The 16,127-nt window shown below is 47.2% G+C and overlaps 3 protein-coding genes across 3 annotated transcripts; 1 reads left to right on the plus strand and 2 right to left on the minus strand.

Annotated features, from left to right (window-relative positions):
- Positions 1-9: 9 nt before the first annotated feature.
- GL50803_00103878 (uncharacterized protein) lies at positions 10-8,247 on the plus strand (the record flags this gene model as incomplete). Its single annotated transcript, XM_001707803.1, has 1 exon — positions 10-8,247. The coding sequence occupies one exon, from the start codon at positions 10-12 to the stop codon at positions 8,245-8,247; it is 8,238 nt and encodes a 2,745-aa protein (XP_001707855.1).
- On the minus strand, positions 8,236-11,133 carry GL50803_0017172 (uncharacterized protein; the record flags this gene model as incomplete). Its single annotated transcript, XM_001707802.1, has 1 exon — positions 8,236-11,133. One exon carries the CDS (start codon positions 11,131-11,133, stop codon positions 8,236-8,238), a length of 2,898 nt encoding a protein of 965 aa, XP_001707854.1.
- Positions 11,134-11,524: 391 nt separating this feature from the next.
- Positions 11,525-16,096, minus strand: GL50803_0017170 (Long chain fatty acid CoA ligase 5; the record flags this gene model as incomplete). Its single annotated transcript, XM_001707801.1, has 1 exon — positions 11,525-16,096. One exon carries the CDS (start codon positions 16,094-16,096, stop codon positions 11,525-11,527), a length of 4,572 nt encoding a protein of 1,523 aa, XP_001707853.1.
- Between the last annotated feature and the right edge of the window lie 31 nt (positions 16,097-16,127).

Below are 16,127 nucleotides of genomic sequence, written 5' to 3' on the forward strand. Positions count from 1 at the left end.
AACTGACACATGTTCTCCTCCGTTATTGGCGGCCTGCGCCATCCACATGGGTCTTCTATCTTGAGCGCGGCAATTGAAAGCATTAAGGTCCTCAGAGATAAGCGAAGATGCGAGCTTTTGCATCGCGCGATCTCCCTCATAGATGAGGGCCTTTCAGACAGTTCGACAACCACAGCGATTTGCCGTTTGTCTTACCTTCTATTCTCGCCAGAAAACCCAGAACCCAAGGAGCTTGCAGAAGCTACAGAGGCTGGTCACTTGTTCTGGAAGGTCATAAGATGTATCTCGACCTCATCTAACAGTTCAGATAAGACGTCTTCTTTAGCATCCTACATTGCATGTTCTTCTAGCCAAGTCACTGCCACAGAAAAGAAGTTTTTCTCGATCGCCTTACTTACAGACGACGCCCTCACAAATGAAATGCTCATCGCTGCGGCGGCCAACTTGTATCCGGCGCTCTTTTGCGAATACGTACTTGTCCAGCTACCAGATGCATACAAGGACGAGTCTATAGAAATGCTAGAGCTTCTTAGGACACGAGCGGGGGTCACGCACGGCCACTTGGAGGATATCCTGTCCATTCTTCCGCAAGGCACACTAACTGAAGATGAAATACTACAATTAAAAGAGGCAGTCACTAGTTCCTTAGCGTCAGCGTCTAATGTGACGTTCAGTGCTTATCCTACCCCTTTACTTCCAGTTATTTCTAGGCTACTTTCCAAGGCCCGTCCATACTCAAGGGAGCACCCTGCTATGTATTCTTCCAAAGGGAATCCTCTTTTGCGTATCCTATACCGCTCACTTCTTCAACTGGATTCACAAAAACAGACATCGACGATTCCAGGCCCCTGGCTTATGATTCAGCTTGTTTTAGCGGCCGCCTATGCGGTAAAGCTCCAGAACAAGGTCTGGGCTGACACACTTCTCCAGCGCCTCCTTTGTATTGTTCCAGCTCTCGAAGGTAAGTATTCTCGCATTCTAGGGCTTTGTGCACTCATTCACCTTGCAACCTCCTATGACACTGACAATAGTTTACATGCTGTGCTCACTCCCCTTACTCTCGATGAGATCAAGTTGTTTCTTACCAAGGTGGAAGAGTGGATGAAGATGGACAAGTCTTCCATCGTTCTTCGAACGTTAGCGTTTCAAGGGGCAATATCAATTATAAACTCCGTGAAATCTCAGGATCAGATCTTACTCGCGCAGCTAGCCCCATCACTCCTTTCCGTAGCAGCTGGAATACATCACAATATAGGAACCTTCATAAACATACTAAACGCATTTGCGGCCGAACTACTGGAGTTTCAAGGGTCCGCTATTCTGTCAACTCTTTTTGATCTCCAGACAGCTGGCCTTAGCGGCGTCTCAGGGCTCCTACGTGTTGCAGACGATGTTAGGTCCTTGGTGCCCCAGGCATCTATCCCTCTAACAACAGACTTGCACGCACAACTGCAACCAGATCTCAGTTGGCGTCAGGCTACACTGGAGTTAATTAGAAAAGAAAAGTATGGCTCTAAATATGGACCACGCTTGCTTTCATCCCCACTGTTTCAGGACCTACTTCAGCTTCATGCGTTCATAGCCATAAACGTCATCTCTTTCTACCGGTTCACAAGTGCTTTGGAGACCTTTCTTTTGACTTGTTGCGTTGCTACTCCAAACAATGACTCTGCTTCTATACTCCTACGTGCTTTAGAGTCAGACCAGGTTAGTGAAGATTATAACGGTCCTACATCTTCCGAAGCGTCCTTTTCTTCCAATTTCTCGACAATCCTTGATGCGTACCTAAGCGCCGGCGAACACCTTTTCGAAGTTATTTCCACCATCTACGATCTGTCGTCTGGCCTCAGCTCTAACATCAAAGCTCCTGCTCCCCCAAGGCTTCTGCCCTCTACTCTAAGGAGGCTGAGTGAGCTCTCCATTCTTCCTGACACGTTTGGGTATGCAGAGTTTTTCATTGTCGCAGCAACAGCACGCGTTCTAGTATCCTTATACCTGCAAGACACAAAGATGGTGAGCAACAGAATAAGGTTCTTCCCCAAGAAGGCAAAGATTAGTTCCATTGTCTTACTCATGGGACTCTACCTTCTATCAGATATTCCAGAGTTTTACCGATTTTCGCCTGATTGTGCTTCGTTTCTCAATATGATCCTTCCTTTGTGTATTAATCTTCCGCTGGGAAAGCGTAAATATCGGGAAAGCGTACTTGGTAAGCATGGTGGAAGCCCATGCCACAGCTCCACTAATGTCCTTGAAGATGCAGAATGCTTTTCGCAGCAATCCTTACTGTCTTATTCAGACCTCAGCTACTCGGTTAGGAGTGATGGGGACCCCCTTAGGTTCCATCGCATAAGCCTTGTTCTAGCGCATATTTTATACACGGCATTAAGCAAGCAGCTATGTGATCTGGCATTGGTTGATGACTACCTCCTTATTATGGTGTATATCTCTACTGGAGTATTTTCGTCAACCGACTCGTCCATTGAGTCCATGGACACAGGCTCTTCCGATTTAGATGAATCCCAGTGTCTATTGCTAAGCTTAACATCTTCCTGGCTCAGCCCAGCACCTATTTGTAAGGCTCTCCTCGTCTTCTTGTTTTCTAATAATATGCCACTGAGCCTATGCTCAGATTATCCTGGAATGTTCAACTTTTTAACGTGGAACGCAAAGCTGATAGCAATCAGACTTCTGGATAGCACTCTAGATCTGCTTCCAGACTCTGCACGTCGAGAGGTTATCCTGTCCTCCAGGCTCTACTTCCATAAACTCTTTGTGATCCTGACTGAGCTACTACTGATTCCTCTTCAGCCTTATATCTCCACATTGCTTTCATTCCTGCATAAGATCTCCAACTGTCTTCTAAGCCAAGATGATGTGTCTCTTGCCAGTTCCCTCGGAGTCGCAGTGACATTTCCAGATGAGCCTCTAGAGCTTGTCGAGTGCACTAAGAAGTGTATGACTGTATCAGATAGAATGTCTGAGCCACCATCGTACGTACACTGTCGTTATAAGTCTGCGTCCGGGGTGGAGCTGTTTTCCTATTGTGCCGTGTTAGACGATAGGAGCGCAATCACATCTCTCTATGCATATCTTAGAGCACTTATTGCTGCGCACATAAGGCGGTTGCAGGAGAAGATAGGCTCGGGGAAAATGGCACTTGTACCTCTGGAAAAGCATGCAATCCAGCAGTTCTTCACAGAAAAACGGGCAAGCTCATTGTCTTTTTCTCAGATGTTTCCTGGGATGCGCTTTCTTGGCCACTCGTCCCATCTGGTTGTTGGAGAGAACTTATATGCATACTTCTGTGGCGAGAATTCACAGCTATACCAAGAAGCGTATACATACTGGTATGACTGTTTCATGCTAGACCTCCTCTTCAACATTCCTGACACGTTCTCTTTAAAGTTGTTCAATGAATATGAAAAGATTAAGCAGACAATAGGCCAGCAAATAAAGGACCGCAAAAAGACAGCTACACCGTTTAGTGATTGCTATAAGGTATTGACGCACTTTATATACATGCACAGTCTTCTCTCTGCCAGACGTCTTTTGCAGGCGTCCTCTGTATTCTCGCTAGAGCGCGCTTCGTCTCTTCAGAGCATATTATCAGCTCCTACAAGCCTGTCAACTACAGAACCTAGTTCGCGCGTCAATTCCATGGCTCAATTTCCTTCGTCTCCGTGTGCTGGTATTATTACACAAGGAACAAGAGACTCCCTGCTAACCGACCAAGACAGACGCTATCAGGTAGAGCTTAACATTGTTCTCACGACCTTCTGGGACATTTATGACTGGGCAAGGGACAAAGGGGCCTTCTCCGTGCGCACTATCATGCACTTTGGTCAGTGCATCTCTGCTGTTTCTAGCTCTCTTGTACTGGCGATGATCACTCTATGTGAGCAACGAAGCCAGAGCACTGCGGCCTCTGTTCTTCTCAAGTGTTATGCAGACTTTTGCAATGCAGAACAATACTATCGTCCGGTCACAAAACTAGACGAGGCAGTTGCTGCAGCTGAGCGCATTGGCATGGTTGTTCCCAGAATGACTTCCAGCACATACCAGCTGGAGCAATGCTGTAAGGAGCTCATATACTTTGCAACAAACAAGAGCTATCTCTTATTTATGGACACAACTGCCTATGTCCTGGACGCGCTGCTACGTCTCCCGACTAGACCTGCTGAATTCACTACTGCTCAAGTTCTTATGCACTTGCTGGGATACATCGTCCTGTACTCAGGTATTCCTCGCTTGTGCAGAGCAATAATTGAGTCTCCAATCTTTCATCGCTCGACAGGCAACATTTCTAAACTAGCTGACTCTCCATCGTATTCTGCTTTGTACAAAGCCAACGTGGACACTATCGCAGAATTCTTGACCAACAAGAACGCTAACGTACACTCTAGCCTATTTGTTTCCTACCCCGTATGCTCACGATATCGACGCTTAGCTGCTTACTCCACGACCCTAGTTGATGAAATCCTTGAACATTGCTGGAGCAGCCCTCACTCTTGGTCCATCAACACAGACGACTCTTCTGACAGCGAGACCTCCCCTGCTGACGTGGATGTGGATAAAGTAACCGTCAGTACCAGACTAGCTCGGCACTGCGCTGAGATCCCTGAAACACCATATGTATCTGAGAGCATATTAGATGACGATAAGAGGTACAACGAACACTTGCACAGACCATGTGAAGATCTGAATGGGTCCATGGAGAACTTGCTTAGTCCTGAGCTGAACACTAATGTCTATTCAGACCAGAATGAGGCGCACGGAAGCTCGTCGATCTTTGATGCTGAGTACGATGCGGCGCATACTCTTTCAAGAAGAAATAGTGTGTTCCGCAGTGCTAGAAGCTTAAGAAATCGCAGCCTTAGTACCACGCATGAGCTTTTGCCAGGAGATCTCTCGGTCTACCGGGCCTTGACTGCGTCCATTGCAGAAAGCAAAAGTGCCGGGCCTTCAGAGTTAGGTAGTACAGCTGCCTCCTTCACTAACTTCTTGAAGGATGAGAGTCGACGCTCTCCCCCTGCAACTTCACGTTCAGATGCCCGCACCACCGTGCAGCTTGCAGAGCTGAAACGACTGGGGTACTTCCACATGTCTGCCATCTCAAGTATGGTTAGCATAATGCAGCTCATAGACTTGCCGTCCGAAGCCCGCGCCCTCATTTTGGGGAAGGCGTGTCTTTGCATTACTTTCTATGAGTCTTCTCTAGATCACAAGGAGTTCTTCCGCACCCACCTGGCAAACAGAATTATTCGCCTACTTCTCTTGGCTGTCGAGCAGAGGCCCCAGGCATCCACCATAACAAGCATTGTGCTTATGTTCTTCGTTTGCGCTAATTCGAAGCTAGACATATCTACGCTGGGAAAGAACTATTACACCAATGTGGATAAAGGTCCCATTCTTCCCTTTTTGCAGCCGCTTGCCTCTGCCATACTCTCCTACTTCCTTTCCCTTGCACCACATATTCTGCTGCAAAGTATTTATGGGCGCTACGCTCTGCAAAGGGTGGGCGTTCTGAATAGTTATGTCGACCTCATTGGGTTTCAGCAGCTCTATCCTCAGTGTATTGGCCATGCGACCAATCTCGACAAAGTTTTTGAATTTGCTGTGCTCTGGTGCGACGCGTCAGTCTGGTTTCACATACTTAAAGTTTTGTTAGTTGAAGGTTTCATAAATACCTCCGTTGACAATCACACCCTAATATACAGGCGCACGTTATTAAGAACGGACGGAGATTTGGTTATCCGCATGAGGAACTTGACATTCATACGAACCATTGACAGCTTGGCAAATGGGACAATTTACCGGGCTACTGCCCAGTTTTTATTAACATTGGGAGAGCACACGTGCATCCAGACCGTGCTTTACTTAATATCGAAGTGTGTAATGCCCCTACACGGATACCGAGTGGGCAGACTTCTTTACAGCTTCCTCCGAGCACTGCTATTGCAAAAGAATCAGCGCTCAGACGACAGCAGATCTGTCCTGTCCCTTCTATGCCGGCTTTGCAAAGCAATCTCCATGGTATCCTCCTTAGATGTTATGGGCATACTTAGTGCTGGTCTAGTTCCCCTTTTCCGGCGGCATCCTGAGCTTCTCTTGGGGATCTTATCAGATAGATACACAGGTTACCAGGATCCTTCTGGCTGTATATTTCCACGTAGATATGGTCTGCTAGAGCCTCGGGATTTTATCATTCGTCTGCTGGAGCAACAGTCGCCGGAGTTCAACCTTGAGAAACACCTCTCTGATCTCCGTGTGCTGGCGTCTAAGAAGGAGATGGACGTGTACGTCATTCCGGGGTTCCGTCGCAATCTTTCAGAAATGAAGCTTGCGCTCTTCGAGCTTCTTCTGACCAAGTGTCGCGATTTCATTTCTATGGGGCCATATCTCTCTGGGGATTATGAGAAGGATGAGGTTGTATCTGACTTGGTTTACATTTATCATATCATCCGTCCACCACTAGACTCTTCTGACGTCTTGTCCCGTGCACAGTACAGTGCTTTCGCTAAGCTGCTGTTTGAGAGGAAGGAGCTCTACGGCGCCCTTCTCCAGCTGGCCGTCTACGTGGGCCACATGTCATGGGATCACCTCTCCCAAGACGGGCACAAGGTGAGGAAGCACTTTGTTTACTCTGTTTTGGGCCTCTCTGTTTTGAATGCAGAAGTGGACATGAATAACTATAGTAGCTTCATCACGTCCCTGGAGGCTATAAAGTTCGAGGATAGACTAAACTCTCCTCTACTAGTTCCGTTCGGGTGTGACATGCCCGGATTCTTTGTGCTGAGTTCGTGGGTGTATCAAGTACTGGCTGTTTTCTGGGAGTATAGTACATATCCGTGCGAATTCAGCACAATCCTCCAGAGCACCTTTCACAACCTAAAAGCTATCAAGAGCATCCCCGTATGGGAACGCGAGGATGAGGGTGCCGAGTATGTAGACAGCGCAGATAGTGACATGCCGATCGAAAAGCTTGCAACGTCTCTTTCTCTACCTGTTTCGCCTGCAAATACCCAAGCAAGCACATTAAAGGTCAAGCGGCCAATCAAGCTGAACGGCTTCGGACTGCTCGACTGCTCCATGCTCTGCCTGCTTCTCATCGTAGGCTCTAATAAGAAGCGCTTGGCGGACTATACTAGCACCATTATAGACTGCTATGACTGGGCATGCTCCATCGTTGATTCAAAGAAGGCTAAGAAGGGGTTGGCTCTGTCACTTACGTTGTATGCGAGCTTATTTCTTTTGTCCTCTAACCGGCAAATCGTCAATGTTAACAGCAAGCAGATCTTCGGGCCTACTTGTCAACTAGTTAACACACTCTACACCGTTAGCCTAAAAGGCAGTGATCAATCTGCACACCATAAGGAAGCCTCAGCTTCTCAGCTAACAAAGAGCGTACCTGCAGCGACGGATCTGACCGTTTCGGTAGTGTCAGATAAGCTCGTTCTGAGTCACCTATGTCCTGATTCGAGAGTGCTGAACCAAAGCCTAGGATCCACAACGACGTCATCCATAGAGCAGGCCATCAAAAGTAAGGCAGAGGCAGAGCAGAGCAGTACCCTAGATCATATGAGCTCGCTTGAGAGGAGCACAGTTTACGGGTACGACGTTCCTGTCATCACTACACCCTATCTCCTGCACATCATCCATTGCCTGATGGCATTTACAGATGTTTCATCGTCTGAGCCCCTTCTTGACACAATCAAATCCTTATTAATACTAATTTTGCGCCACTCACAAGTCCGTCGTCTCTTACCAGAGCTAGCCTCTCTTTTGGAGTTTACCAAATGTGTTATTAAGAAGGACACTCAGTTCATACTATCGAGTCTCATACCCTCTGCTTCTGTCCTCGTCTGCTATCAAACAGCAGCCGATACCAACGTAACATATAAAGTTTTAGGAACCCTTGCATTTCTAGTGGACATAGAGTGGAGCTATAGCGCAGCATCCACTTCAATTTCTGATGCATTAGCTCACTTGTACTCTCACGTCTATACTCGGCCAAATACGGAAGTTCAAGGGCTTTTAGCATTTTTCGCAAGGCTAATGGTTTCGGGAGGGATAAGTAGTTACACCCAATGCAACCTGCTCAGATTGCTGACCAATCTTGTAGAAAAGGCTCTGTTCTCCGCGCAAGAAGTCCTTAGTATCATAGAGAGTATCCTTCAGGACGCGTGCTCAGAGAGCGTTGCGGCACAATGCCTTATTTCGGCCAGTGTACTGTTAAGTATGTGATTGTGTGTCACTTAATGGATTTAGGTCGGAGAAATTTATCAAAAACTCCCCCATGAAGGAGAAATACTCATTGCTGTCGACTTGGATGGAGTCCTGCGATCCCTCCAACGGGGATGTTGACGCCCCGTTGACTATAGCTTCTAGGAGCGCTGAATCGGCGTTTGATGCAGTGAATTCAAAGACAGTGGACGAGTCCGTAAAGTCATCCGTGCTGCTTTCTGTCGCTTGGTTGGCCACTTTGGAAAGTAGTAAGTCATAGCTGTGATCAAGTAGGCGTGTGCTGAGATCCATTATGGCCCCTGTTTGCAGCAGGTACTTGACTGTCGGGTTAGGCTCATGGGTGGCAGCCGCTGCCAATCTCTTTATGGAAAAAGGGATGAGGTTAGAGATTCGTTCAAAAAGCCTGGGCCTCAGCTGCTTCCAGTCAATCGTGAATATAATCTTATCAGAGATGCCACCGGCAAGTCGTACGATGCTTCTGAAAAGATTGATGTAGTGGGTAAGACCACTGCTCCACAAATTCCCCTCGCAGTCAACAATCTTTACGAACTCCTGACCGACGTCAATGAAGGAGCTCTGCAAGCAGATGGTGTCGAGTACATTCGGATCTGAAATAAACAGCTCAACACAGGGGATGAGGATGCGGCCAACCGCAAAATGGAGTGCTGTGGCATCTGGATAGCTGTAGAAAAGCTTGCACATCCCCTTAGTCAGCCCAGCATCTAAAAGATCTAACATCAAATTGCGAAGAGAGATAGGCAATGCACATCCATCCTTCAAGAGATATGTAGCTGAGATGGCTATTTCAGACGGGCCTCCAGATCCTGCTCGAGCGGAGTATGGTATCGGTGCCTCCAGCAACGGTTCCGTTACTCGCTGAAGAGAGTCTCGCTGCTGTATCTTTCCATTAAACTCATTCGAAGGCTTAGCTCCAGTCTCCTTGAAGTATAAGTATGCTTTGATGTCAGCAGTAACAGAAAGGATCCGTGCATACAACATTAAGTAGTGGTACAGATAAGCAATAAACCGTGATGTATGTGAGTGCTTGACAATACTAGGATAAGAGCTGGTTGTCTCATCGACAAATTGTACAAGCGTTCTGGTTAGAGTGCCTAGTCTATACACAATGCGAGGATACACCATTCCAATTTCTTGCCATAAGAGAAAATCGTTTTGAGCAAAATTAGATGACTCTATCGACATCCTCAAAGCTGTTTTGAATATGAGGGAGAGGCCTATGGCTAAAACTTTACCACATGCATTGAAGCATGTACACACGAATAGACTCAAATCTTCTGTGACTTCAACCAGTGCATGGAGCTCACTTACATACGAATTCAGTGTGGTCAGAAGCGATGGGAGCTCGGACACGGCTAATATAACAAGCCCAGAAATACGACAATTGAAGAGTTTTTCATATAAATGCATGATAGATAGCAGAGTTGACAAGCAAGTTCGACTACCAACGGCAGTGACCAACTGAGCGCACAGATTGACCTGTGAAGCGCAACGCACCAGCGCCGAATTGATTTCTTCGTCATGAAATTGCGATCCCACATCTATAAGAGTGAGAAGAGTCCCAGCAACCTCCTCGTATTGTATGTTGGAAAGCAATTGCTCAAACAAGCTAGGTTGCTCTGCATACGCAAATAGGAGAAGGGCAGTGGATTGTTGAGTGATCAAAAGGCTGGTCACGATGCGCTTAAACGTCTTGAGATAAAGTTGTGACGGGTTTGTTGGAAGAAACAGAAGCTTGCGAGCCAGCTCAGTGTCTCGCAGAATAAGATTCTGTAATGTAAATTCTTCAAAGCTATAACGCAAAAGGACAACGAAGATGTCGAGACAGTCTTCGTGGTCTAAAGTACAATTAGGATGATTAGTAGAAAAGATATCATCAATGCGGTCATTGGCCGCTCTAGGGGACGTATAGATATATTCAATTATCCAGGCGACGTTGGCCTTGTCAATAAGAAAGGGTAGAAGCTCTTCTGCATTATAGCTGGAGGCACGGAACGTATTGTTGCAGAGAGACTGCGCAGCCAAGAAAAAAGAGTTAAGTTCAGTGCTGAACGACGTAGTATTGTCTAGTTCAAGATCCTCGCTAATGTTGGACTCAGTTGGGTCGTAGAGTGTCAATGGAGAGCAATTGAGCGGTGACAAAAACGTAAAGCTGGCATAGCTAGATGACAATAGCCTAGGCCAAAAGCGCTCCTGGCTGTGCTGCAAAGAGAGGAGGGTCGAGAGTAGTCGCCCTAACTCCTGCGAGTAGCCACGATGCTTGACAGTATGTACTATGGATTCATCAGTGAACAGAGGAGAGGCAGAGCAAGGGAGATCTGCTACATATTTATATAAAACTCTTCCCAGAACAAGGAGTTCTGCCTCCACAGCGCTCAAGTTTGATGGCACATGCTCACCTTCAAAGCAGCACCCATTGGCCTCTGCACACACTTCTTCACTACAGAAAAAGAGGGGGGACACTAGCTTAAGGGAGTGACTGCTATCAAGATATGCCAAGTTTGCACTGATCAAATTGAGGTAATTTAAAGTAGGAGTTCGGTCAATGGAGTCTTGATAGAAGCTGCTGTACTTGTAGCGGACCGTTTCCATTGTAGATAGAATGAACCGCTGCAATTCTCTTTCAGATAAACGAGTGCTTTTTTCTGGTTGGACTGCAGGTTCACTTTGGACAATAAGTCGCCTACATCCGTCTGTGTTGAATGTCATTCTGCATCCTTGCCCTTCTTGGTCTATGATGAGACACTCGGGACGCATCAAGCAACTGAATCGAGAAGACTCAACGTGCTCAAGAAACTCTGCAGGACGTTTAGAGCATAAGATATGCACCACAACACTACCTGAAGTGTACTCAATATGTAGTTTCATTTCAAATGTAATAATGTTGCCACTTATGAATGACTTGAGGAAATTTTTAAAATCTCAAATCCTCTTCATTGAGGTATTTGGGGAAAGTTGTGCAACAGCTTTTCTTGTTCAACATGCCAATTGTTGTCTTGTAACGCAACGCCCAGAGGTTATACTTTAAGTCTCTTGAGTCTCTTGAGACTTATTGGTGTTCTGTTTTGCCTTTGTGTGAGAGTATTTCTAGAGTACTTCTGCACCTTCACTGGCGTCGTGGCCTATGCGGCACTTAGGGTCTGCGTGGACACTCGACCACATGCGCTTATGTTATGGCAGTTTAAAAAATTCTTGTAAAAATCGACTTCGAGCTGTAAACGAAAATGCTCAATTTCAATCAGGTATCTTTAAGTAAGGTTTACACGGAATACAGGTATCGTACATCTGCCTTAAATACGTAGTCGAACTGTTGATAGTTCTTCTGTCCATTGTGAGTATACAGGACCCGATTGAAGTCCATCTCGCGGTCAATATAGATTTTGATTTTTTTAGGTATGTAGGTCTCTGACAACCCTGCAGCTCTTATGGCGGCGGCTATATCTTCTAGTACAAAGCGTTCAACCGCTTGCGCCAGCGCTCTGGTGAAATTGGTCGGAGACACGACTGGCAGAAAGACTCTCATTAGATCATCTTCGTCCTTACCGTAGCGTTCGCACAGAAGCCCATCACGCGATGAGATCTTGCTACTGATGACGGAGGACATCGATTGGACAGACGGAGTAAGGCCCCGCTCAACGACGGCCACTTCTCCCTCTGAATCCAAGGTATCTTCGCAACCTTTGATTCCAGAGGTCTCTAACACAACGTCATGGGAGGTGGCTCCCTTGAGCTTAATCTTCTGTTCTCTGTACCGGGCTTCTAGCAAATACTTCTTGCAGTTGATAATACATACTGTGTAGTTAGTATTGGGATTGGCAAACAGGCAACACGTTATTATGTATGGAATGCTCTCAATGATTCTGTTTGCTAGATCTCTGTCGAGAATCTGCTTGCCGAGCACAAGGTGTTTGTGGAGCGATCGCAAGTAGACCAGGCGTCCGTCCGGAAGAAGCTTGATTAAGTCCCCAGTATGGAAGTACCCGTCTGCATCAAAGATGTCATTAGCTTTAAAGAGATCACACTGCTTTTTCTGCGGACAGGAAAATGACCCTTGAAAGAGGGACAGTGAGGTATACCGCTTTGAGTATGCGTCTAAGAATGTATCAGTGGTGCAAGGTTCGGCATGCACAGGAAGGATATCTGCTGCGCTGGTGGACTCCTTGCCGAGAGGTGCAGGTACGCTCTTAAGCTCAGGCATTTCATCACTGATTATTGTATCTGGAGAACAAATGCCTTTCAGTACCACATTGAGAGGAACGTCTTGGTCGCAAAGTTCGTGGGACGTATCTCTAGAGGGCGATGTCGCAAGGGTATTGCTTTTTGGTTTTTCTGATGGCTGACTGGATCGTACAAAGCTCTGGTCCTTGACGCTCAGGGGAATTCCGCAGGCAGAGCCAGACAGTTTGTTGAGCTTCAGCTCGCTAATGGTTATGCTTTGGCGAACAGACGAGGCAGTTTGCGACATGAGTGGAGGGTTTAGTCGTAAATCTTCTACACTCATGCTAGAGAACTTAGAGAAGCCCGCAAGCCCTTGTTTATTGACTATGCTTGCAATTCCTAATTGTGCACCAGAAGACGTGGGAGTGTCGTCGACAGAGCCAGGTTCTGGCCCAAACAGTGACGGTCTCTTGATAATGTCCTTAGAAATAGCCTGTGTATCTGCTGCGGCCAGAGCTGAGTTGGGTTCTGGAGACTCTTGGGCATCATTGTTATGGCTCGGCGATTGGGTCGAAGAAGCTACTGTTCTAATGGGCTTCAGCTGGCCGCTGTCATTAGAATCTAACCGTGAATTTTCGGCATTAATAGCGTACAGCAAAGCAACGGCTATACTGTGCTGTCTCTCAGCCAGATTGGGGGCCTTGAAGAGACCCATATGCTCAACCTTTTTCTTTAGAATCTTGACAACACCCAGAGTTGACATCCTGAAGGGACTAGAGCAGAACTTGAACATGTGAGCGATCTTCCGGAAGAGGAGGGATCCAGAGTAATTGCCCGCAACAGCCATTTTCCCCTTGAAACAAAGCTCACCAACCCCGTCTCTTTCCAATGAAAACTCACACCTCTCCTTGCAGTCCATCACCACGCTGGAAATACCTGGCATGGATCTGCCCAGCAAACCTTCGTAGGACGGCAGGTCATGATAGTATGTGTAGCATCCCAGCCCCAGAAACTCTGAGACCCCATAGACAGTTGAAAAGATACCCCCAGTGCCCACCCGAAAGAACTCAATGACCTTGTGCTGTAGCGGGCCGCCGATTGAAATGAAGTGAGTCGTATTGCCTCCAAAGGCTTGAGCATTGATAAACCTTAGAGTTGAGGGGAGCTTTAACGTGCTCACCTGTGACTGGTAAAAAAGCGTCTTCAGGGATACCATTAGGGATTGCGATAGGCGACCATTTGCTTTCAATATTGGAGATAAAAACGCGTTGGCAAGGCGATGATGCTTGGCGATAATCCTTTCCGTGGTCTTGTAATATGGTGTTAACCGATGATTTCTAAACGAAGAGAATGTGTCCAGTATCCTTTTGCAATCATCATTAGAGACTCGTTCGGGGACCACGCGGGAGGCCTTTATGAGCGCCTTTTGCGAGTGAGCAAACACCTTCTGGATCGCAAGCGCATGGGGGTCGTCGCTACTGGTTTGCGGCTTAGTATAATCCGCAGCAGCCAAGTCAACGTTTAGATTGACAGTGAGAGGCCCGAAAGGACCAGAGGTCAGCTGATCAACTCCAACCTGATCCAGGAACATCGACTCCTGACAGATGCTGTCCATCTTATCTGCACGTCGCTCGAGATCCTTCTCTATGCGGTCGACTTCCTTATTTCCCAGTTCAGTCAGATATGTCAGCCCCGCCTTGTAGATTCGTTGATATATCTGGCATGTTCCCACAAATAGCGTGCATTGACTGTCTCTCAGATCAAGCATAAATTGTCTGTCGATTCCGGATGAATAGTATATTTGGTAGCCTCTAATGTATGCGAGATGCTCAAGAACCCTCTCAAAGGGCATGGAGAGAGGAAGATGGGAGAGAAAGGAGGGCTGGTGGTGGACAAACCCGGATGATTTGATTGACGGACTTCCTGGCAGGATAACATCGGCTGTAAAGGCTCTCGTCCCGGATCCTCTGCCAACAAAGATATTGGTCAAATGCTTTGCTGAGTTTCCTGGGCTTTGCTTACTTGCTAGGTTTTGTGAGCCAGTCCTAGACTGCCCCTTTTTGTCCCGTTCGTGAGATGAAGAAGGTTGGTGCTTGTTTGCTTGAATAATGTCTGATGTTTCGGAAGCATCTGCAAAGGGGTTAATGTATGGATCACATGGGGAGCGCATATGCCCAGGAAGGTAGCCCAGTGCAAGTGATGTCATGGCCGAAATAAACGCACCATAGGTGACCCCTAGTCCGACAATAGGCGGGGAAGGAGAACTAGACTTCTTATTAGATTTATACAGTATGCTGCAGATATCAGTGGCGCCGGCGCGCACGTCGTTCTGAGCAGTGTATTTAATGTGCTTCGTCTTCTGCATCAGGACATCTAGCGATATGATGTTCAGAGGCGTCTCGTCTTCTAGAAGATGCTTAAGTCCTGCCTGAGCTCCATTTAAGTTAGGGGTGTGCGCGGGGTCGTCGCTCTCGGGCTTATCGGAACAAGTTACCGCTGAGCTCTGCACTACAGCTGGTTCAGAATCTAGCAAACAATTTTCAATAGAGTTTGCATCCGATATGTGTGCACGCAGATACGATGAGATATCTATAAGATTCTTGTCGACAGTGTGTTCTAGGGTTCGTCGGTCGTGTTTGGTCGACGTTTGATTTAAGATGGCTGGAAAGGGTGCCATGCAAGCACTGAGCTTTCCGTTAGCAAAGCACGTAAAGACCCGTCCGTCACGTAAGTAGTAGGACCCAAGCCTATCCTCAAGGTGTGCCTGTGTCGAGACCTTACTGTTGCGAATTTCGTTTAGATATGATATACCGTCAATAGATAAGATATTAGAACTGGGGCTGGCAGGCGGATCCTCCAACTTGTCAACAACAGCAGAGGCCTCTTGGCAAGGGAGGGGAGAATTCCCTGTCCGCATCCCTTGTAACGGAGATGCTAGTGCGTGCGCGGAGGGAGATCCATCCGCAGAATTGAAAAACTCATCGTAGATCATCTGGTCTATGACGGACGTTGTGAGGAGTTCTTGTTCCAAGGTACCAAACACCATGGACGCAGCGTTGATCAAATTAGGGCTATCGGGAAGCGTATCCAACGATAATACAAGGCGGAGGTTGTCGCAGCGATGGGCAACGCCAAGAACCCGACTCACATACTGCTTCTGAGTTATGATGAGCTTCATTCCCGAGTGGAGGATGATGTATGCAAGCTTCTCATGGTTGCTCGTGGTTGGAACGGGAACAGTGACGGCGCCACGCGCCATAATGGCAAGATCTGAGATGAGCCAAAGGGGAGAGTTGGCTGCCATGAGCCCAACCATGTCTCCGCTCCTAATCCCCAGATACTGAAAGGCGGCAGTGACATGGTTGACCATGCGCTCTGCCTTAGCATAGGAAAGGTTGGTAAAGGGGGAAGGCGCGCTGACAGCCTGTGTGCTCTCTTGACAAGTGTTGTCCCTGGGCCTTTCAGGAAGTGTTGTTGCTAGTCCATTACGAAAAAACATAAATGGGAGGTCAGAAAAGCGCGAGCACGCATCCCTGAACATCTCTATGAGGGATTGCTGCATTTTGGGTAAATAGCCTGCAGAGACGTGTGCATGCGATGCAGAGAGTAGATTGGCTGATTGTGTGGCAAGATACTTTCTATTGCTGTTTGGAGTATATGATACAGTTAACATAAACAATTGCTCTATTTTTGATTTACTGATG

The sequence above is a fragment of the Giardia intestinalis genome, chromosome 1 (assembly GCF_000002435.2).
Source record: "Giardia intestinalis strain WB C6 chromosome 1, whole genome shotgun sequence".
NCBI classification, from domain to species: domain Eukaryota; phylum Fornicata; order Diplomonadida; family Hexamitidae; genus Giardia; species Giardia duodenalis.